Source organism: Moschus berezovskii, chromosome 11 (genome assembly GCF_049115385.1).
Source record: "Moschus berezovskii isolate FMDL1 chromosome 11, NW_MosBer_1.0, whole genome shotgun sequence".
Lineage (NCBI taxonomy): Eukaryota > Metazoa > Chordata > Mammalia > Artiodactyla > Moschidae > Moschus > Moschus berezovskii.
The window spans coordinates 12063995-12087069 of record NC_142470.1 but is presented as its reverse complement, the minus strand read 5'-3'; the positions used below and the strand labels follow the sequence as shown (position 1 = coordinate 12087069).

The 23075-nt window shown below is 39.9% G+C and overlaps 1 protein-coding gene across 4 annotated transcripts in view; it reads right to left on the bottom strand.

Annotated features, from left to right (window-relative positions):
* The window catches only part of DENND1A (DENN domain containing 1A), a 552302-nt gene that overhangs the window by 257940 nt on the left and 271287 nt on the right, over positions 1–23075 (bottom strand). For all 4 annotated transcript variants that reach the window (XM_055400903.2, XM_055400906.2, XM_055400904.2 and 1 more), the window contains exons 7-9: positions 20661–20741; positions 16100–16153; positions 4552–4662 (exon numbers count right to left, since the gene is read on the bottom strand). In XM_055400903.2, the coding sequence (XP_055256878.1) occupies positions 4552–4662; positions 16100–16153; positions 20661–20741 (246 nt within the window). The remainder of the gene's footprint in view (positions 1–4551; positions 4663–16099; positions 16154–20660; positions 20742–23075) is intronic.

Sequence of the window (23075 nt, the reverse complement as noted above, 5' to 3'; positions counted from 1 at the left end):
CTGATCCCTAACCTAGCTCACAGAGTCGGACACAACTGAAGCGACTTAGCAGCAGCAGCAGCAACCTAGCTCAAGACAGAAAACAGTATTTCTGATGTCACATGTATGCCTCTTCCCAACTGTACTCCTTTCACTCCCTCTGAGGAAACTACTACCTAAATTTTGTATTAATCATTCCCCCTCCTTGTATATGCATCCTTAAATAATATGACCATTTAGTTTTTCTTATTTGAACTTTATATTAATGAAATCATATTCGATACTCTGTAGCTTGTTTCTTTTACTCAGAATTCTGTATGAGAGGCCCAATCATATTGACAGTGGAGTTCATCTTCACTTACACAGTATTCTACTGTACTATGCAACAATTTATGAGTTCTCTGTTGATGGTTATGGGGGTTGGGTTTATAAAACAAAAACTATGCTATGAGCATGGCTGCACATGTATCCCATTATACATGATCAAAAAGTGTGCAGGTATGTGCACATAGTCCCCCCACCCCCCCCACCAATTCTGCCCAAGAGTGGAACTGCTCAGTTTGGGGCATATGCAAATACTTCTGTATCACATACTCTTCAAAGCGTAATACATGAAATTCTCTAGTACATCTGCAACATAACACCTGGCTTTATCAGACACCTAATTTTTGCAAACCTACTGTTTTAATCACTGTAGTTTTAATTTGCTTTTCTGCGATTAATGTGGTTGAGCATCTTTCCATATATTTATTAGCCATTTGTGTTTTTTCTGTGAAATGCCAAAATGTGCTTTTAGCCAATGTTTCTATTGATAGATCTGTCTTCTGCTTTATTTGTGTGTAATTTTTCATATATTTCAGATATTAATCTTTTGTCACTTTTATATATAGCAAATATCTCACCTCAGCTTGTGACCTGTCTTTCCATTCTTTGAATGGTATTTTTTAATGACAAAAATTCAATTTTAATCTTTCTTTATACAATGCATAATTTGAATTATTTAACTGAATCCATTTCTACTCCAAGATCACAGATCTTCTCCTATTTTGTCTTCTAACAGTTTTAAAATTTTGCCTTGATCCATTTGGAATTCAGTTTTGCATGTTGTATAACACATAAATTATCTCCCTTTTCTTTCCTGTGTGGATAATTAGTTACTGAAAAGTCCATCCCTTCCCCAAGATTTTACAATGCCACCTCTGTGGTATATGAAGAATCCACACACATGTGATCTGTTTCTGCAATTTCTATTCCATTCCACCAGTCTATTTGTGTATCCCTACACCATTAATCCCCAGGTGACAGCTAGTGGTAAAAAATCCACCTGCCAATGCAGGAGACGCAAGAGACTGGGGTTCAGTCCCTGGGTTGGGAAGATCCCCTGGGGAAGGGAATGGCAACTCACTCCAGTATTCTTGCCTACAAAATCCCGTGGACAGAGGAGCCTGTTGGGCTACAGTCCATGGGGTCACAAAGAATTGGACAAGATGGAGCATGCACACAGGCACATGCCATTAGTAGCATCTTAATTACTAGAGCTCCATATAAAGTCTTGATGTCTGGTAAAGCAAGTTCTGGGCTTCGCTGGTGGCTCAGACGGTAAAGAATCCTCCTGCAATGAGGGAAACCTGGGTTCAGTCCCTGAGTTGGGAAGAGCCCCTGGAGGAGGGCATGGCAACCCATTCAAATGGGTTGCCTAGAGATTCTCTTGCCTGGAGAATCCCCATGGACAGAGGAGCCTGGTGAGCTACAGTCTATGGGGTCCCAAAGAGTTGGACATGACTGAGCGACTAAGCACAAAGCAAGCTTTACCAACCATTCTTTTTCTTCAAATATATCTTGGCTCTTCCTTTGGCTTTCCACAGTAGTTTCAGAATCAGTTTGCCAAGTACTATGTAAAATCCTACCGGGATTTTGAATAGAAATGTACGCAATCTACAATATACATCATTTTGGAGTGAAATGATGCCTTCAATATAATGAGTCTTGTTATTCATGAACATGGTCATGCTTTTTCTCTACTGAAAATTCATATATCAACATATGAATTTCCCCTTGCAATAAGCTAACATTGTGAGTTATAATAATAGATTTTCTAGTATTACCAGGCTTACATTTCTGGAATAACATCAAGTCAGTTACTATGAATTACATTTGTTATGTATTTGTTACTGTTTAGATTAAGATTTCTACAGTTATGTTAATGAGTAAGATTGGCTGATAAGTTTTCTTTTTTGTGTGTCTCTTCATGTAGCTGAATGTCAAAATTATACAAGTGTCATAAGAAAAGCTGGGATGTGTTCTTTCTTTTTTCTTGACTCTTAAGAAGTTTATCTAAGATTGAAATTACCTGTGATAAAACATACTTGTAAAACCATCTGGGCTGAGTGTTTTGGAAAAAAAAATTTTTATATATAGATTAAATTTCTATAAATTAAATGACCTATTCGATTTTTATTAAGAAGAAATAGGAAATTCAATTTTTATATTTCTTAATTCAATTTTGGTAAATTATATTTTTCTGTTCATTTCACCTTAGTTTTTGAATATTGGCATAAAATGAGTAACAGAATTTTCTTAATATCTAAAATTTCTGCTGCATCTGCTCATTTTGCTTGCTAATTTACTCCTTTATTTCATTTAGTTTTGGGAAGGAGCAGAAATAACTGCATGTTTAATCCACTACATTTATCTAAACAGTATCACAAAAAAGGTACATTCTTACTTATCTCTAAGACTGAGAAATAACAGAACATACTACAAACTGTTGTAGTGACAATTAAATGAGTTAATAGATGGAAAGTGCTTAGCACAGTGCCTGGCACATATTAAGAGATCAAAAATACTATGATAATATCATAGAGAACTCAATTCCACTGTTATGATGTCCTATTTTTGTTCCACTTAAGTTTAATAGTTCAAAGGAATAGTAACTGGTTATGGACTAGACTCTTTCAAATGTACTCAATCTATTCAGTCACATAAGGAGGTAATGATTGGCAATATGCTCATTCTGAAACTCAGTCTGGTGTTCAGGCCCTGAGATTATGAACTACATTTACAGTCCAAAATAAAGTGCAAAACAAAGGAAGAGGTCTATTATGGGCTGTTTTCCCTTGAGGGCAAGGGCCATGCTTCTATCACCTGATGCTGCTATAAGCCTAGCGCCCCAGAGGCAATTAAAAACTTGTGCATACCTGACAAGCAAACAATACCAAAAAAATAAAATACTAAAATTACAATGAAAGCCATAAGGAAAATTCTAATGGTCTCACTAATTTGCATTTATTAGGTGCCTTGAATTCACAGGTAAACACACAGGTAAATCAGAGGCCTATGATTCTATCCATAGGTCTTTCAATAGGGAAATTCCCACAACAGGGTCTTTCTACCCTTTCTAACAGTCCATTTCTTTATATAAGTTTTATCTCAAAAAAAATACTATAAACATAATAAATTTTAGTTAACAAACATACTCATTTGGGGGAAGCATAGTGATGTTTGTGATTTACTTTGAAATACATCAAAAAATAAGATGCCTTGAAGAATGGTATGAGGAATGGATAAATATGTGCCAAAGGAAGTATATGCTATGCTAAGTCACTTCAGTCGTGTCCGATTCTGTGCGACCCCAGAGACGGCAGCCCACCAGGCTTCCCCGTCCCTGGGATTCTCCAGGCAAGAACACTGGAGGGGGTTGCCATTTCCTTCTCCAATGCAGGAAAGTGAAAAGTGAAAGTGAAGTCGTTCAGTCATGTCCGACTCCTAGCGACCCCATGGACTGCAGCCCACCAGGCTCCTCCATCCGGAAGTATAGTAATCCATTAAACGGCAGAATCTAGATCGAATTATGCAGAAGTTCACTGCAAACTGATTTCAATTTTTCTATGTTGGAGAATTTTTATAAGAGGTACTGAGAAAAATACAAACTCTTATACCTAGCAAATTAAAATTAACATAAAAAGAATAATTTTAGGAAAATTAAAGCACATGTCCACAAGCACATGTACAACTCTGGCAAGGATGTGGTGCAAATGGTACACTCATCCACTGCTGGCAACCTCCACAATAAAAAAGCCTGTCTGGGAAGCAATTTGGCATCCATAAGGCATAGCACCTATCTGTCCTTTGACTTGGTGGTCCCAATTCTTAGAATATGAACTGTATTAGTCAAATGAAGCCAAAAGATGTTCACTGCAGTGTTACTTACTAAAGGATTAAACTATGAACAACCTAAATGGCCCTCAAGAGAAGAAAGATTTAGTAAATGATGACACATCAGTATAATGGAATATGATAGAGACATATAAAAAATGACAATAATGATAGCTTATATGGAAATATTTAAAGTGTTCATCACACACAATCAAACAGGAAACTATAACTGATTGTTAAGCTACAAGAATAAATAAAATGTGCATTGACACTGTGAAGGGACATGAATAATTAATAAAAATGACATGTTATTATCTGAGAGGGTTATGGATGATTTCTAAAGTTTTGTTTAATCTTTCTGATACATCTTTCAATTAAAATAAAACGAAAAAGCCCGTTTCAAGACTGTCTACTCACAGTGCTGAGTTTGCTGCAAATGATGAGTATCCGGCGTTCGTAGAGCATACTGGCATACAGATGTAACATGTTGTTTACATCCACAGCCACAAAATATTCTGTCAGATTTCTCTAGGAGAAAGAAGAAGGGGAGGTTTGTGGCTTATTTTGTTTGTTCTTATTAGAAACAGTATCTAACAGAAGCACAAGAAACAAAATAATCAGAAAGTATACTTCCCTCTTCCCCTGTCCTAGTCTTTCTCCCTGGAAGACCAGATCTCAGTCACGTGAAAATCACGAAATGTGAAGTTGGAAGAGAATTTAGAGATGAAGTAGTCTGAGCAACCACACCCCTGAATGGTGTTACAGTTTACAACGTGAGGTCACATGCAACACTTTCAATTCTGAAAGGTGAGCAGGACAAGAAGCCTGCAATCTCACAAATGAGGAAATCAAGGCAAGAGAGAGATACCAAGATCAAAAAATCTAATGACCAGTAAAGACAGGACTACAGCTCTAACGCCAGGTCCTAGAACTTTCCTGATGCACCATGCCATATGTGTAAGCAAAAGAAAGTACCCAGGGACCAAAACGCTTCTGGCACAGAGCCTGTTTCTGTCCAACAAGCTAACCCCGCAAAGGCTGGGCATGCTCCTCTCCAGTCATCACTGCTGGGGTCCCCCTTCTCCACAGTTTACATTCTCTAATGGCTCGGCTGGAAGTAAAGCAATTTTCAAGATCTACAATTTCCAGGTATTTCACTCAAAAGACGGGAAAAACCATTGAAGACAAGCAGCAGCAAGTTGTGACAACGCAGTGTTTTAAACTAGCTTTTGTCTGTACCCTGGGCTTCATTCCTTTAATTAGTACTATAGATTGGTACTCTGCAGATTTCAGAAAAAAAAGTAATGTGTTTCATTTCTGCAACCCTTTCTATACCCACCTGACTTTAATAATATACATGAATATGCTAATTTCTTCGGTGTTACGGGTTTTCAATGCCATACAATAAAATCTCTAAAAATGAAGGGGGTTGGAAAGAGAAGGAACACTATTGCCAGGGGTTGCAGTTTATAATGATGAAAGATCCATAACCCATAAATTCAAGCAAACCAGGTGGGTTTTATATGCAAAATAGCATAAAGTGCTTTTCAACAATATTATGGGTTGGGAATAAGAATGGGCACTTATCTTATGATTTATGATTGTTTGATTTGAGTACCAGTTTAACTATCGACCTTTGTAAGTAAAGCATGCGTGAATTAACAGGTCCCCATACTGACTACCTACCAAATACCAGGCACTGGACCAGGTACTCTTGGAGGTGTAATTTTAAGCAATCTTCACAAAAATCTAATGAGGTATTTATTCTTTCCAACATACAGATGAACTAAGTCTGGGAGAGAGTAGTAACTGGTCGAGTCAGGTTTTGGACCCTGATGCAACACCATAGTCCATATACTTTCTCTTACATTACACTGTCCCTCTTAAATACTTTTAAACATCCACAATATACAATGCTTTACATATATTATTTCACTCATCTTGAAGCCACTCCTTGAACAAATATCTCTTCTGTGTGTGTATGTGTATTCAGACATGTCTGACTCTTTGCGACCCTTTGGGCTATAGCCTGCCAGGCTCCTCTGTCCATGGGATTTCCCAGGCAAGAATACTTGTGTGGGTTGCCATTTCCTCTTCCAGGAGATCTTTCTGATCCAGGGATCAAATCCACATCTTGTGTGGCCCCGGCACTGGGTGGTGGATTCATTACCACTGAGCCACCTGGGAAGTTTTATTATCAACTCTATATACAGATAAGAAAACAGAGGTACAGAGAAGTAACTTGACCAAGGTCATACAGTAAGTGGATAAGGCATTCTTTAGTCTTGGGTAGGTCTGTCTCTAAATCTATGCTGTTTTTCTTTATTGTTGCTGTTGTTCAGTCACCAAGTTGTGTCTGACTCTTTGTGATCTCATAAACTGCAGCACACCAGGCTTCTCTGTCCATCACTATCTCCCTGAATTTCCTCTAATTCAAGTCCATTGTTTTTCTTTATACACCACTAAAAATAGTAGATAAAAATCTGTATTTGGAAAGAACAATGCAGGATCAAAGTATGGCCAAAGAAAAAGTGTTTTTGTTAAAAATTGTTATTCTATCTACTGAGTAACCCATATGTGCCAGACAATAGGTACTTTACCTATGTTCTCTCTAATCTTCTCAACAACCCTGAGAAAGGCATTATCATCTCCATTTTATAGATGGGAAAACTGAGGCTCTGGAAGGTTAAACAGTCTTCCAAAGGTTACCCAGCTAGAAAGGGCCAAGTTTCCAAACCAAGTTTCCTGAACCCCAAACTCTGGCTCTAACTACCACAGCAATTTGCCTCTTAACAAACTCGAAAAACAAAATAAGCAAATAAGAAAGTCAGTCAGAATTAGTCAACAAGTGTATCTCTTGCCCAGTGGACTGAGGAGTGCTGAGCTAATGAAGTCACGGTAGGGTTTGTTCTGAAGACAGTGACACGGCAGAGCTATTCTCGCAAACAAAAATACAAGGCCCTCAGCTGAGCATTTCAGTAAAATGCTTAACTGCTGATGAATTACATGAATTTTTCTTTTAGAAGAGGATGGAAGTAAAAAGAAAATAGAAATGAGGAGCTTAAAGAAGGCCAGAAAGCCCATTAGCACTTTTGACAGATCCAAAGATAACTCTGAAGCCACCAAAACGTGGCCTCAAGAGTCTGCCAAGAAGCTTCACGCTGGGTAGAAATATGTTACACAGCTTGCCGTCCAAATAGGGAGACACAGCGTCAGAGACAAATCCTGTGCCTTATTTTGGTGGGAGAAAAAAAAAAATCACAAGGATACTTTTGTGGATGGGGAAGGGAACATTTCTGAAATAAAAACACCACTTGGTTGAGGCATAACCCCCAGCCCAATCAGGTTCTGAAGGATTCAGGTGCTTGTTCCAAAAACTCTACACAGGTATGTTAAAAATATGTAACATTTAACCAAATTCTCTCTAAACTGTCATGTACTTTTTTTGGTATTTCTCATCCCATCTGTGCTGATTACCAAGATATTTGTGTCTAAACAGAAGCTGTCTTTCTTATCTGCTTCCTCCCTGCCTCTTTCCTTCTGGGACACCACCCGCCTCGGCAGTGGGGAGTGGGTGGGATTGGCCACAGCCCTGGGAACCTCGCTCAGCCCTGGGAGCACCTGTGGGGCAGAGCAGACCTTGGGAACACCTGAAGGGAGCCCTTGCAGTTCCCACCAAGCCTCATCTCAAAAGAAAACCCCTCAGAGAGAGGGGCCTCATTCCCCCTGCCTTAAAGCATCTGGTGGCTTAAGCTACAGCAACCCTCAATTTCTCAAACCTGTCATGCTTTTCACACCCCTAGGCCTTTACTTCCGTTGGTTCCTCCACCTAGAATGCTTTTCCCTTCCTTGAGGACACCCATTTACTTTTCAAGACCCAGCTCAAATGTCACCTCCTCCTGAAAGGTTTCCTCAACTCCTCATTTTTCAAGCTGCCCTTTGTGCTTCCATGACAATTTGTCTCTATCTTATAATCACTCAGTTACAAGTATGTTTTTGCCACCAGACTGAGATCCCTTTGGGCAAAATGATGTATCCCATCATCTAGCAGTTTGATGAAAGAGGGAATCGATGATTGGAGAAAGCCACGACTGAAGACTACAGCTCATTAGCTCAGGTGTGAGCAGGGTGGTGTAAGAGAAACACGAGGACTTGGATGGTGTGTTAGGAAGAATGCAGCACTTGACTTCAGAAAACCTGGGTCTGAATTGGATGAAGTGATCAGTTACTTAGTAATGATGAAGGGCCCACAGGAAAAGAATTGACATTGGAGACTCACAAAGCCAGGCAAGGTAGCTTTAAAAGGTATCTGAAGCTACTTTCATTTAAAATGTAAAGAAATAGGCAGTTTGTTCACCAAGTAACTAGAGCAGGGGGTAACAAGAACTGTACACAGAGGCAGGTGCACGTGTCACAGCTAGGTCCATCATATTTCTCAGACAGGTAAGAACACAGTATAGGGAGTGTGGAACAAGAAGAGAAGGCTTCCGTGGAAAGTAGTCCCATGTCAGGACTGCAGCCAGAACATATTGTGAGCTTGTATTTCTAAAATACACAGGTATGCCACTTTCTCCCAGCACTTGGCTTCAGTGGAATTAAGTCTTCAATCTTCCATTTCTGTCTCCTATAATCAGCTAGTCAACAAATACTGCTGACTCCTACTAAGTGCTTAGTAAACCCTGGGAGCTGTGCTGCAAAGATTAACTAAACATGATCCCCACTTTCCACGAGTGGCACTGGACCCAGAAACCTGGTATGCCAAGAACTGTCAGTTGAGTCGCTCAGTCATGTCCGACTCTTTGCGACCCCACAGACTGCAGCACACCAGGCTTGGAACTCTGATGCTGGCTAAACATGCTCCACAGCTGGCTGAGAAGGGAAGATTCAACTCTGTCAGATGGATATGGGGTGAAGGCTGGGGAAGACTTGACATAGGAGAAGACACTTGCTCTAGGCCTCCAACAGGGGGTTCACTCTGGGCACGGGGGAGAAGCATGTTCCAGCCAGAGGCGAGAGGGAGAGAGCTGCTCTACGCAGGTCAGTGGAGTGAAGGGCAGGGTGCAGGGCAGGGAATGTGCTGGGGTAGAGAAGCTGGGTTCAGAGCCTGTGGGAGCCTAGACTTTCCCCACAGCTAACAGGGAGCTGCAGAAGGATTAGGACATAAGCATATCTGTGCTGCAGAAGAATCTCCCTAGAGGTCCTGTGGAGGATGTACAGGAGGGGGCAAGCAGCTAACAGGTGCTATTGCCATATTCAGGGAGAGAATGATTAAAACAAGTTATTCAAATAAAAACCTTGCATGTGGATGTCACCAATCTCTGTAAACTGGAATCCAGGACTTGATAATGGTTAGACTTGAAAAGGGGGTTGGAAGGACCTGGGACAAGCCCCTGACTTCCAGGTTCCTGTGCTCCACATCTGTCCACTTGCCTGACAAGTTTTTTTTTTTTTTTTTAAGGGAAAGCCCAGTCTTTTGATGAAGAATCAACTGTCCTTCTAAAGAACCACCAATCCTGTCAAACAAAGTGTCCACCTAGTCTTGGGCCTAGTGTCCTGGCTTATAATGTCATCATGGCTAAGCCACTTATCAATTATCAGGGAATAACCACCTCCTTTATTCCCTGATAATTACTCTTCCATGTGACTCATCTTCTAGAAAAGGAAAACCTTGCTTAGAGGGACTGCTTCCCAGTGTCTATGCTCAAAAGGGCTGAGTTTTCTCAGTGCCAGTATGTTTTTTAGGCTTCAGGAAGAACAGTCCTTTTATATTCACAGAGTTTAAGCATTATTTCAGTTGCATATAGTTATGCGCCTCTGAGCATCCTCCTTTATGTCTAGCGTTTATTATATGGGCCCATTCTGTAGGGTTAAGAAGCAGGGACATGAAATTGACCACTTCCCAGGCTGAATGGGGCTCAGTTCTGAGGAAGGTCTTTGGTTAACAGAGACAGAGCAGCCTGGAAGTTAAGCTTCAAAAGAGGCATGTGCGGCACAAGTTCCTTAGACTCTCCAGGCTTTTCATCTCCACAAAGCAACAGCGGCGAAGAACCCTTCCAGCTCAAACTCTCTGTGGCTCTAAATCCAGACAAAGACGAAGGGAAGACACCTGGTAGAACCCCATTTCCCCCAGGAGAAGCCCCATAATGGCTGCTGCCTGCTAGCTGTCCCTGCTGGTTGCTGTGCCAATCCAGGTGGCTGGGGACTTCAGGCTCACTGTGATCCACGCCCCGGGTGAGGAAGCAGGTGGGGATGGGTGTGGTGATCAGGGGTGGGGAATGGGGGTTGGGTGCAATGAGCCTCAGGATGGAAGGGGATACAGTGGAGCTTAGAGAAAAAGCGTCTTAGGTTCAGTACCTTAGGGAAATGAGATAATCCCCAAACCAAAGAACAGACTCTAAGCTGGGTACTCCTTGGAGCCTTTGAAACAGATGCTAGTCCGCCCCACGGTCTGTCATTTTATTAGTCTTTGTCACTCTCAGCTTCATACACAGTATAGATGATAAAGACTTACTGTACTATGTCTGGAAGAGACAGTACAAGAGGCTGGTTTTGCCCACGGAACTTATTTCCTGAAACAGCTCCTGCTCAGATTATTTTACCATAATGTAAATCTTTAAAATCCTCAATTTTTAAAAAAGAATTTAGGTTACTTTAGTTGTGTAGGATTCTTAAAAAGGAATTATAAATTTGGATTCTAAAATAATCAGTTTGAGAAAGAATCCCACACACTCACATAAGCAATCAAGTCAGGGAAGTATATTATAGGAAAGAAAGCAGAGTTTACCCAGAGGTCAACTTTATCCCTCTGTGTGAATGGAAAAACCATTAGAATAAACAATTACCTGACAACTCTTAATAGCAACAATGGAATTCTCTATAATCTCAGTACTTGATAATAGGTCTTCAATTACCACCTCAACTTTGTTTATTTTTGAAAGTCACGAGTTCATAAATCTTTTCTATATCATGGTGCATCTTTTGACAAAGCGGAGTCTGGCCAATGTTATATGTAACTGTCCATTCTAAATGCTTTCCTCGCATCATTAACCACTTGGTATGACACAGGCCAGATAATTAAGACAGGTTTGTTTAATATTCTAAAAGAAGGTCTATATGATTATCCATTAATCAAAAGCAAACTTCAAAACCTGGCCACTAAAAAAATCCCTTATACAGCCAGTTTACAAAGCAATTATTAATACATATTTGTTCGTGATCTGTGACTTTTTAAAAAATGCAGGTCAACTGTTTAAAATTTATAAAAATTTATGCTCATTTAATTACTGCCTGTATAAAATTCACTCCTACATGTGTTAGCTTGATAGACAGAAAAAACCCTGAAGAGCAATTACATAGTGATAGTTTTTCAGTGAAAAAGGAAGAAAATATTTTTACACAGAAACTGAAGAAATAATGAGAATTAACTTCAACAGGGATCTGAAAATGGAAAGAATTAATTTTCTACATTTGCTTTTCATTAACATCTTGCAGACTCACTGGCCCAAAAGTCAAGTGAAAGGAACTGTTATTTTTCCTTCTCCTGAGAGTGACTGCATTGCTAATTCATTCATTCTATCATTTCATAAATGTACACTGAATATCTACTCTGTTCGAGGTACAGTGTTAATTATGGAGATTCAGTGCTGAAAAAATACTGACCTCTGTCCATATGAAAGGAGATATTAAACACATAGTCACACAATTAATTATATAATTTACACTTAGGATAGTGATTTCTTAGGAAGGTACTGGGAGCCATGGAGTGGAGGGCCAGGACCCAGCAGCATCTCGGTGCTAGAATCAAGACTGACCCAAATGTGACTGGCTGTGTGGCTAGGGACAAGTTACTTTACATCTCTGGGCTTCATTTCCTCTTCAGAGTAGGGATAACAACCACACTGTAAGGTGGCTGTGAAGATGTTATGATATAACAAATATTAATAGTACCTGATCTGATCCATGGTGGGTATTCAACCAGTACTACCTCCTTTGTCTCTTATGTTAACCCTTCCCTGAAATCATCCAAAGAATAGGATTATCTGGTGACAGAATCAAGTTTCATACCCCAATCCTTTTACCCTTTTCTTTACTTGTTCTGTCAGTTCAGTATGTTCCTAAGAGGAGACAATCATATAGTACACACACCTTCCACATGACAGGCACAAGAGTCCTGGACTCCATTCCTTGTACCATTTCCAGTCAATGGTGGCTGCTAAGAGGCTTTCGTAGCCAAACATACACTCCATAAGAAGTGTTGATCTTCACAGCCAGAAATGTCAGCAAAAACCAAGACAAGACAAGCTCCAAGAAGTAATGCACCCTAACCCTCCACTGCAACTCAAGAGAGGTTAAGGCTAGAATTAGAGGAGAGCCAAAGGATGAAGGGAAAGAAAGGATCAGCAAAAGCAGTATCTCTGTTGCACCAGGCATTGAACTTGGAACTTTACATGTAATACTTCATTTGTTCCTCCCATTTTGCTTTATTAGATGAGGAGCCTAGAGAATATAAGTATCTCAAGGTCCCCAGAGTGGTAGAGCCCAGTGTCTGGCTGTCTCCAAAACTCATGTTCTTTCTACCAGCAGACTACATCATATTAACAACTCCTTCGTTATTGCTTGTTTCAATTTGCAATGCAGCAATTTAGTCATTTTAAATTAATCCTTGAAAAATCACCAAGAGAGTAAAATGCAAATTTCAACATGGCTAGAGCTCAATAGTGAGTATATGTCAAAAATCACAGAAATTGGTCCTACAAAAGTTCAGATTCTCCTTAGAGGAAAAGCTTTCCTGCTTCATTTCATACTTGAAATAGGAAAAATCATTTCTTTTCCTTTTTCCTCATAAATATCAAAAGTCAACTATAAGGAGGCAGGGGGGTATAATGGAAACAAAATGCTTTGGTTCCTTACAAACCCGGGTCACTACACCCCATTTGGAAGCAGACCTTGGGCTCTAACCTCAGGCCTGTGAGCCCGGGGTCCCCACATGTAAAATGAGGCTCACGTCTACCTCTCACAGAGTAGCTGTAAGGATTTAAATGGAACCATGTATGTTAGGAGGCTGGCAGATTGTTTTTATTATTCCTGCTTAGAAACAAACAAGGCCAGCCTTTTACTGGTTTGCAAAGGAGGATTTAGAGGACAATGGGTCATACGCAGGGAATTCGTTCATTAGTGGCAAAATCAGCAGAGGGAATGCAAATTTTTTTTTTTTAATGGTGGGGGCAGGGGAGGTGGCATACAGTGCGGAAAGGAATTGGAGGTGGGGCTAAGAAGAAGATGAAGTTTTTTTTCCTACACTATTTCTAATCTCAGAAATTGTGGGTTTGAAAATTGAGAAATCACCAGGACTTTCAGGTACCTTACAGTTCTTAAGGAATTCTCAGTCCTTAAAATTAAAAAAATTAAAAGATGAATTTAACTTAGGCAATGACTGTTATTATAACATTATTTATAATAGCAGAACATTAGAAACAATCTAAATGTCTATTAATAGGTGAAGCATACTTAAAACATGTGGGCATTTCCATGGATTTAACACGTGTTTGCTTTTCTCTCTCCTGATACCATGCAACTCTCAGCCCTCAGCCAGGAAAAGTCACCATGATATAATTTTGAAAGGCGTAAACCTCAAAGAACAGGAGAAAAGAAAGTAATGGAAGAGAGATGTCAAATTTTTTGGAAGCCAGGTGTTATTAAAGAATGGTTCTCAACCTGGGTCATTCACCCCCAGTGAACTCTTAGCAATGTCTGGAGACATTCTTAGTTGTCACAGCTGGGGATGGTACCCAGGTGGTACCATCTTACAATGGATAGAGCCCAGGGATGCTGTTGAACACTCTGCAACATACAAGAGAACCCTAAACAACAAAGAATGATCTGGTCCAGGGTATCAAGAGTATCAATTAAGGTTGAGAAACTAGAGAAGACTGAGTTGGCAGCCCAGAAAAGGCTTGGACCAGGGCAGAGGGCAGCAAGCATCCAGCCCAACTCACATCACAGAACTCCAGAAAAGTTCAGGAATTGGAGACATCCAGCACCTCTAAAGGCTAAGGGAAGGGTACCAATAAAAATAAGAGTATTCCATCCCAAGATTCTCCTCTCCCAGCTCTCTCAGCCAGTCAACTAGCCTTTTGGCACCCTTCCTGAGAAATAAATGTTTACTTTCTGGTAACCAGAAAGACCTGGGGACACTAGGTGTAGCTGAGGACAGGGGATAAATAAATAAATAAAAATAGGAGGGGTGCTTAAAGTATACATGCTAAATGTTCATATCCTATAAGATACCACCCGACTCAGCTTCCAGAACACCTGTAATAAAGCTTACACTATTGGCAAGAGAAAACTGGTCCAAAAGGAAAGATTTTGATATGATCATTAATATCTAAATCACAGCCAATTTCAATGTCTTCTCCTCTGTGACCCAACCATTCTTTCAAGTAGATAATAATAATTTCTAGTTTTATTTCATTGTAATAAAAGACAGTGGCCTGTGAAAATCTGAGTTTTCCTATTTTGAATTCATCAGTGCAATTTAGCATATAATCAATTTTTATAAACGTTCCAGGTCACATCCCTGGTTTCTGCTCTTTCTATAGGACTTTTCCAGTTTTAGGGGGGTTTCTTCACTGTCTATACCTTATTGACTGCTCAATAATCATCTCCTTTAAATTGCAGAAATTCCTCAAATTTTCTAGTTCATGGTGGCTCCTTCTGCCATTAAGTGGACTTTTTTTGCCTTAATTTTATAGTTCTTTTGTCATTTCAATGGAATTTTGAGGGAGATAAAAGGTTAAGTTATGAGCTCAAAGGGTAGCAAAGTATATGAGAACTCATTTTCTAGTATCAAAAAGATTAATGTTTGAATTCCAATTCTACCACTTCTTGAAATATTATTCAGCCTTAAAAAAGGAGGAAATTCTGACATGCTACAGCATGGATGAGCCACAAATGCATTATGTTAAGTGAAATAAACCAAACACAAAGAGACAAATAATATATGATTCTCCTTAAATGAGGTGCCTAGAGTAGTCAAATTTATACAGTCAGAATAGTGGTTGCCAGGTGATGGGAGGAAAAGGGAAATGAGTTGTTTAAAGAGTTGGTTTCAGCTGGGAAAGATGAAAAAATTCTGGAGATAGATGTTGGTGACACTTGCACAATAATATAAATGTGTTCACCAATGAAATTATAAATTTAAAAGAGGGTTAAAACAGTGAATTTTATGTTATGTATATTTTGCCACAACTTAAAAAAGTAATCAAGTGCCTTAGTGGTGGTGATTCTGTATTTAACTCTACATAGTACTACGTACAGTTGAAGTAAAATATTTTGTAACATGTCTTAAGACTAGACTAGATATGTGATTCAGCTTGTTCAGGGGGCAAATATTACCCTCTGATGTCTCGGATTCAAGTTCACTGCTAAGTTTTTAAGAGACAGGGGTGGGGGTCCTCACACTTTTATCCACAAATCCTTTACTTTCTTAAAAGTGAATTAAAAAATGTAGTAGGAGCACAATTCTACTTGAGTATATCTGACCTAATAAAGAAATCTTCATACGAGAAGTTCTTTATATAAAAGCATTTTATTTACAAGAAAAAGTAAAACCAACTCAATTCACAACAGCAAGGAAATAGCTAAGTAAACAACACAGCAAATTGAATATTATGCAGTCAAAAAAATGATTATGAATGAAATGGCAAAATGCATATATACAAGAGGTAATTCTAACTATGTAAATAATACATTCTAAAAGGACTACAATGAGACACCAATATGCTAATAGGTGAGTACTTCGTACAGTATGAATAATGATTATTCCTTGTCTTTATACTTCTATATTTTTCAAATATTCTCTATATGGTTTTGCTTTTATAACGTATTATTTTAATAGTAGAAAATATATCCCTTTATTTTCTTTCAAAACTAGTCAAAAATGAAGAATAAAAATTTTTGTACTTACATTCTCAGGGATGCTGGGAAGTTCTCTGGTATCAGGCACAGTAAAATAAGAATGCTGGAAAAGAAAAACAAAAAGTACTTATTCCTGCAAAAGTATGCAACAAGCACATTATTCAGAAACCAGGTAAATGATAGAAGATAATTCCTCACACAACTAAAGAAACAAGCATTTCACTCCTAGAGAATAGTCTAAGGAATATTTTCTTTGGATAATATTGGATTAAAGCCAGATACATTAAATCACTGTTTGGTAGACGGAGTTCTTTTCCATGAGAGAGGAACATCTTTGGGAAATACAAAGAACAGTTAAAAGAAGTTAAAGGCTAATTTCTCATATGACATTTTCAGGCTACTGAACACATGAAAGCTGCAGACTTCATAATTTATTGTTCACTGAGGCATGTGGACTCTAGGGACCAAATATCACTAGGTTTACTCATGAATGGTCTTTACCAACCAAACCTGCAATTTAATTTCAGCATCTGAGATTATACTCATCTATAAACTGTGGGCCAAATGTGTCCCAAAGGCCCAAGGGATGTTAAGGGCGGCTCCAGCGGGGGGACTGCTGCACTGAGACACTGGAGATGGCTAACAGTGGAGAATGTCTCTCAACTATGCGTGCTCTCCAAGTAAGCCTCCTGATTCCAGCGCAAATTCCAGTGAAGGGAGCTGAATCAGTGGAGTTGAAACCTTGACCTGTTCAGAGAACTTTTAAGGAGACATCTCCATGCATGTAACAAGCATGTGTCTCTGAGTTAAATGAAAATAGGATGAACTGATGACACCTTCTCTGTGCTACTAAAGACTCAGAGAACAATGGCAAGCAGGAATGGAAAGAGCTTGGTGCTGGCCAATTAAAGAAGAGATTGTGCAAAGGCCAGGAAAGGTCACATACAGAGAATGTCAGCTTAGCCATGGCCTAAGTTCAAACCTAGACCCCCAAGTGACATTTCAGGAAGTTCCCACCCCCCATTCTTGGATAACTACAAAATAAGTAAGTCTCTGGAAAAATGAGTTGCACAGGCTTCCTAAAATGAAAGGCTTCCAATAACAAAAAGGCCAACAATAACATTATAAGCTATTTTTCTAATATTCAGCAGATATTTACGAACATCTGCTACATGGAAGGCTTTACCTACCATGTATAAAGTACCACCAGGTACTTTATAAACAGTATCTCTAATTTCCACAGGAAAATTTAAGAAATTATCTCCATATTACAAATGGGTAAATTAAGGCTTAGAGAAGTAAAGTGACTTAAGGTCATACAGCTAACTGGTGATAGAATTAGGAAGGAAACCAGGTTTGCATAACTAGAGCTATGTTCTTTCCATGATAACAGACTGTTACACCTGTGCTTTTTATGAGCAAATTATAGCTAAAGCTATTTGAATTAAATAAACTAAAAAGTAAAAAGCAACAAATATTAAAAGATAACTTAAGAAAACACCCTTTGCAGTGCATTATTCCAAAATCTGTGTCTTTGTGCCAAAACATTATATATTAAGGATTACAATAGAGGGGACATAGGTAAACCTATGTCTGATTCATGTTGATATTTGGTAAAAACTAACACAATAAAGAAATTATCCTTCAATTAAAAAAAAAATAATAAAAGTATTACCATAGAGATCATGTAGCATATTCGTTATGGGAAACTAATTAAGTCAACTCAAGAACAAAGATTCAAATAGTAAAAGTAAAATACAAGGTTAAATTCTATGCCATAAGATACCAAAGTTTATACCAAATGGCTAGAAGGCAGTCCCAGGAAATGTTGAGTAACGGCAGTCTACATGGTGATGAAGTCACTGAAGGGGGATTAGCGCAGGGAGGGAGCACGGACTGGAACTGCAGAGTCAGCCACTTAACAGTTACGTGCTCGTAGGCAATTCCACTTAACAGCCCAGAAGCTATTTTTTTTTTTTTAACCTGTAAATGGGAACTGTTCAGAACAACTGTTCTGAAGAATAAATGTTTTATATGTGAAGTGTCTAGCATTCCATCAATGGTATTTTAATAGAAAATTATTATCACCATTCTCAATTGTTAGTTTATATTCCAATTTTTCTCTATCACCTACAGCAGACACACAGAAACACTCTCTTGTGACTGAAGACAAAAAGTCCAAGACTGTCATTTTATCATCTTTTCAGGCTTTACAATCTAGATGAGACTAACTCTTCAGAAATGAAACACACAGAGAGGAATTCCTTGTGAACAGGAAAAAAAAGAAAATATCTGCCTTTACAAATGCAACAGATTGTAAATAGTGAGCCCATGCAATCCCAAAACCAAGTAGTCCCCAGGCTGTCCTTTGAGATTCTGTCTTGCTCCATCGCCCATGAAATGCTGGGACCAGAGGAGGTCAGAAACATTCCTAGAAACCACTGGCATGAAACAGCTGCACCTTCTAACAGTTCTTCCTGCCCCGGCAATGGCTTGTCCTTGAGGCCTGGCAGCCACTCAGGGGAAGGAGAGGCCCTTCCTCCCCAGCAGCTGGTGACCCAGCCCAGCTACTCCCCAGCTACCTGTCGGATGTCATTACAGACTGATGCAGTGAGATCAAGCTGCTTAGGAAAAGGGACAGAGACAAAGGCAAGGTTGCTTAGCTCTGCAGCAAGGAGTGGGGCAGGTTTAAAGCTCATTTCTTCATCTTTTCTAGACATTCTTCCTTACACAATATTTCTTGGAAAAAGCTCCTTTCCCTCCTCTGCTCCACTGCAATGAGCAAAAGCCTCTACCAGTTCCTTCTTTCCTTCCTTTCTTTCAACATTCATGGCCTAGTGGAAAAAAAATAGGCTTGGGTTTAAAAGCCCCAATCTCACTGATTAACCATATGACCTTGGATGGGCAAGTATCTTTTCCTCTCTAAGTCTTAACTATGAAATAAGAATGCCAATATCTATTTTTAGAGTTGTTTTAAACATTAGAGATACATACTTGGCATAAATTAGGAACTTGGTATATAGTAGATGTATTATTAGTTATTGGCACTAACACTGCTTTCAATGTGATCATCATAAAAAAACTTTCCACGTTCATGTTCTTTAACAGGGCAAATACTCAGATAATTACCATTGACTATCAAAACTGTACCTGCTTCTAGTGAAGCTGAAAGACAAAACTTTTTAAACATTCAGATCCCACAACATTGGGGAAAGCCCCTGGAAAACCAATAGCTGGCCAAAGAGTGTCCATCTGAGAATTCTGAAGACAGTTGTGATTAGCGTTGCTGCTGCTGCTGCTGCTAAGTCACTTCAGTCGTGTCCGACTCTGTGTGACCCCATAGACGGAAGCCCACCAGGCTCCCCCGTCCCTGGGATTCTCCAGGCAAGAACACTGGAGTGGGTTGCCATTTCCTTCTCCAATGTGTGAAAGTGAAAAGTGAAAGGTGAAAGTTAGACCCAGAGAATTGCAGTAACTAAAATATGAAAAAAAAAAAAAACCTTCTTATCCAACGCCTTATCTGATAGATGAGGAAATTGAGGCCCATGAGGTTAAAGGTTTTGATTAAGATCACTCAGGTCATTGGCAAAACTATGACTTGGGGATTGAAATCTCCCAATTTATAATTCAGAGGTTTTTCTACCCAGACCATATGCTGCTGCTGCTAAGTCGCTTCAGTCATGTCCGACTCTGTGCAACCCCATAGACAGCAGCCCACCAGGCTCCCCCGTCCCTGGGATTCTCCAGGCAAGAACACTGGAGTGGGTTGCCATTTCCTTCTCCAATGCATGAAAGTGAAAAGTGAAAATGAAGTCGCTCAGTTGTGTCCGACTCTTCGCAATCCCATGGACTGCAGCCTACCAGGCTCCTCTGTCCATGGGATTTTCCAGGCAAGAGTACTGGAGTGGGGTGCCACTGCCTTCTCCGACCCAGACCATATAGCATGTATATAAGAGAGTTCAAGGAAACAATCTGGCCAGGAACTGTGCTAGGCAGTCTCCATTCCAGTCCTCAAGAGAGGACGTTCAGACCAGTGGGGGAGACAGGAAAACAGGTTGTTCCAAAGTGTTGTGACTAAGTATTGCAAAGTGTACAAGATGCTTTGGACAAAAAAAAAAAAAACCTTACCTAAGCCTTCGGGGGTGTGAGGGGAGGATTTCGCTGGAATAAAAATTTGAGTTGAGTTATGAAGGATGAGTATGGGTTACCCTGGTAAACAGGGGAAAGGTGGTATTGAAGGTTTGGGGAAGCAGGATGGGCTTCAGCAAAGGCAAAGACACAGCGGTGTTGTGCGGGGGCACGGGGTGGAGGAGGCAAAGCGTGAGGCAGGGAGCCCCAGGACTGGGGTTGAAGAGGCAAGGGTTGGCTGCCCCATTCCAAGCCCAGCACCTGCCATCCAGGAGATGCTAATGATGGAATCACAGCCAGGAAGAGAGGAGCATGATGCATTTGGGAACCCTCTCTCATGAAATCCTAGAGAAAGAAATACAACTCCCTGGCCTGTCCTGAGATCTCAGAGTATTTGGGGGTGGGGAAGGTACAAAAGGACAATCTTATTGTTAATAATGGAATGGTTTCTCAGTGATTGCTAATATTCTGGCCCCACTTACCACGCTGAGATGAACAGACACTCCTGGGTCAGGGATAGGAAGTTTGTACAGAGTTTCAAGAAGCTCATTCCACTGACTCTCCTGAAAGAAATAAAAGGCTTAAGTAACAAAGGCAAGACTGAGCCCTTAGTCAGAGACCTGCAGGGAGGTCTGGGCACACAGTGAACTATGGGCCCTCATGACTGAGGGGGCTGGGGAGGTGCTGGCCCCACAACAGAAATAGGTTTGATATTCAAGTAGAGTTGTACAAAAGACAGTGCTTATGGCTCAATAAAAGAACCAAATAGATCCTCCCACACCAAGTTTGACATTTTCTACTCAGTGAGACACCTACCATGACCGCCTTTTATGGATCATATACCATAAGCTCTCAGCAAATCTATCCTCTCAACTCCATAGCAACAACTTTTAAATGCAAACAATCCCAGCTTACAGGGCGGAGGTGGTAGGGAGAAATAACGATGACACTATAGATCTTGTCTTTATCATCATTACCCTCAATTAATTTTATTGAGTGTTCACCAGATACACACAGCAGCCTCCAATTATGGAAAGTTAAAAATGAACTACTACAACAGCACGCAAAAAAGGACGGTGGCTGTGCATTTTAATTAGTGAAATCGAGCCATAGGATGAAACATAAAGCAGTGCAAATTATTCGATTGAAAACAGATTCACCTTTAAAATGCTCAAAAGAACACTGCTTACAGCATCATCCAAAAGCTATTTCTCCCACCCCGTGGAATTCTCTGTGCTGATAAAATAGTAATAAGCTTACATTTGTACCCACTTGGTAGCTGTTTTCAGCCTCACAACCGCCTCACTTTACAGACTGAAAACTAAGGCTCTAAAGGGTAAAGCAACTTGACTCAAATCAGCCAGCTGGGAACTGCACAGCCAGAAGCTAACCACAGGTTTTCTGTGTTCAAACCCAGAGCCCTCTCTGCTGTTCACAGCTGTCTTTGTTAGTGAATTTAAAGGAGAGGAAAAAGAAGCTAAGTCCAGATTAAAATCATGTTTTCAATCTGAATTCATAAATTACTCAAATTTCTCAGAGGGTAGAATTGAACACACGCAGGCACACAAGTTTAATTTTGCTTTGAAACAATCTCAAACTTACAGAAGAATTTTAGGACATTACAAAAAAAAAAGAAAAACACCTTTATTTTCCATTTGAGGGTGGATTACCAGTATTATGCCCTGTCATCCATAAACACCAAGGATATTCTCCTACATACCACAATCAGGAAATTAACACTGAAACAACATCATCATCTAATCCTCAGATCCTCAAACATTGCCAATTGTGCCAATAATGTCCTTGATAGCAAAATAATCCAGTTCAGGAACAAGTGCTGCCTTAAGTTGCTGCGACTCTAGTTTCTATCAGTCAGGAACAGTTCCTACATTTGGAAGAACCTGACAGTGAAAGCAGTCACTTTGTAGAATAATGCTCACTTGTCTGATGTTTTCTACTGATTCAGATTTCAATTCATCCCATTTCTGCTGATGCTTACTTTAATCATTTGATTAATTCATCTGATATCTCTACTGTAAGATCACTCATTCTCCCTCTGTGTTGAGTAAGCATTTTGTGAAGCAATACTTTGTGTTAATCAAGAGGCTTTTTAGTTCCTCTTCACTTTCTGCCATAAGGGTGGTGTCATCTGCATATCTGAGGTTATTGATATTTCTCCCAGCAATCTTGATTCCAGCTTGTGCTTCTTCCAGCCCAGCGTTCCTCATGAGGTACTCTGCATATAAGTTAAATAAGCAGGGTGACAATACACAGCCTTGACGTACTCCTTTTCCTATTTGGAACCAGTCTGCTGTTCCATGTCCAGTTCTAACTGTTGCTTCCTGACCTGCATACAGGTTTCTCAAGAGGCAGGTCCGGTGGTCTGGTATTCCCATCTCTTTCAGAATTTTCCACAGTTTATTGTGATCCACACAGTCAAAGGCTTTGGCAATAGTCAATGAAGCAGAAATAAGATATTTTTCTGGAACTCTCTTGCTTTCTCCATGATCCAGCAGATATTGGCAATTTGATCTCTGGTTCCTCTGCCTTTTCTAAAACCAGCTTGAACATCTGGAAGTTCATGGTTCACGTATTGCTGAAGCCTGGCTTGGAGAATTTTGAGCATTACTTCACCAGCGTGTGAGATGAGTGCAACTGTGCGGTAGTTTGAGCATTCTTTGGCATTGCCTTTCTTTGGGATTGGGATGAAGACTGACCTTTTCCAGTCCTGTGGCCACTACTGAGTTTTCCAAATTTGCTGGCATATTGAGTGCAGCACTTTCACAGCATCATCTTTCAGGATTTGAAATAGCTCAACTGGAATTCCATCACCTCCACTAGCTTTGTTTGTAGTGATGGTTCCTAAGGCCCACTTGACTTCACATTCCAGGATGTCT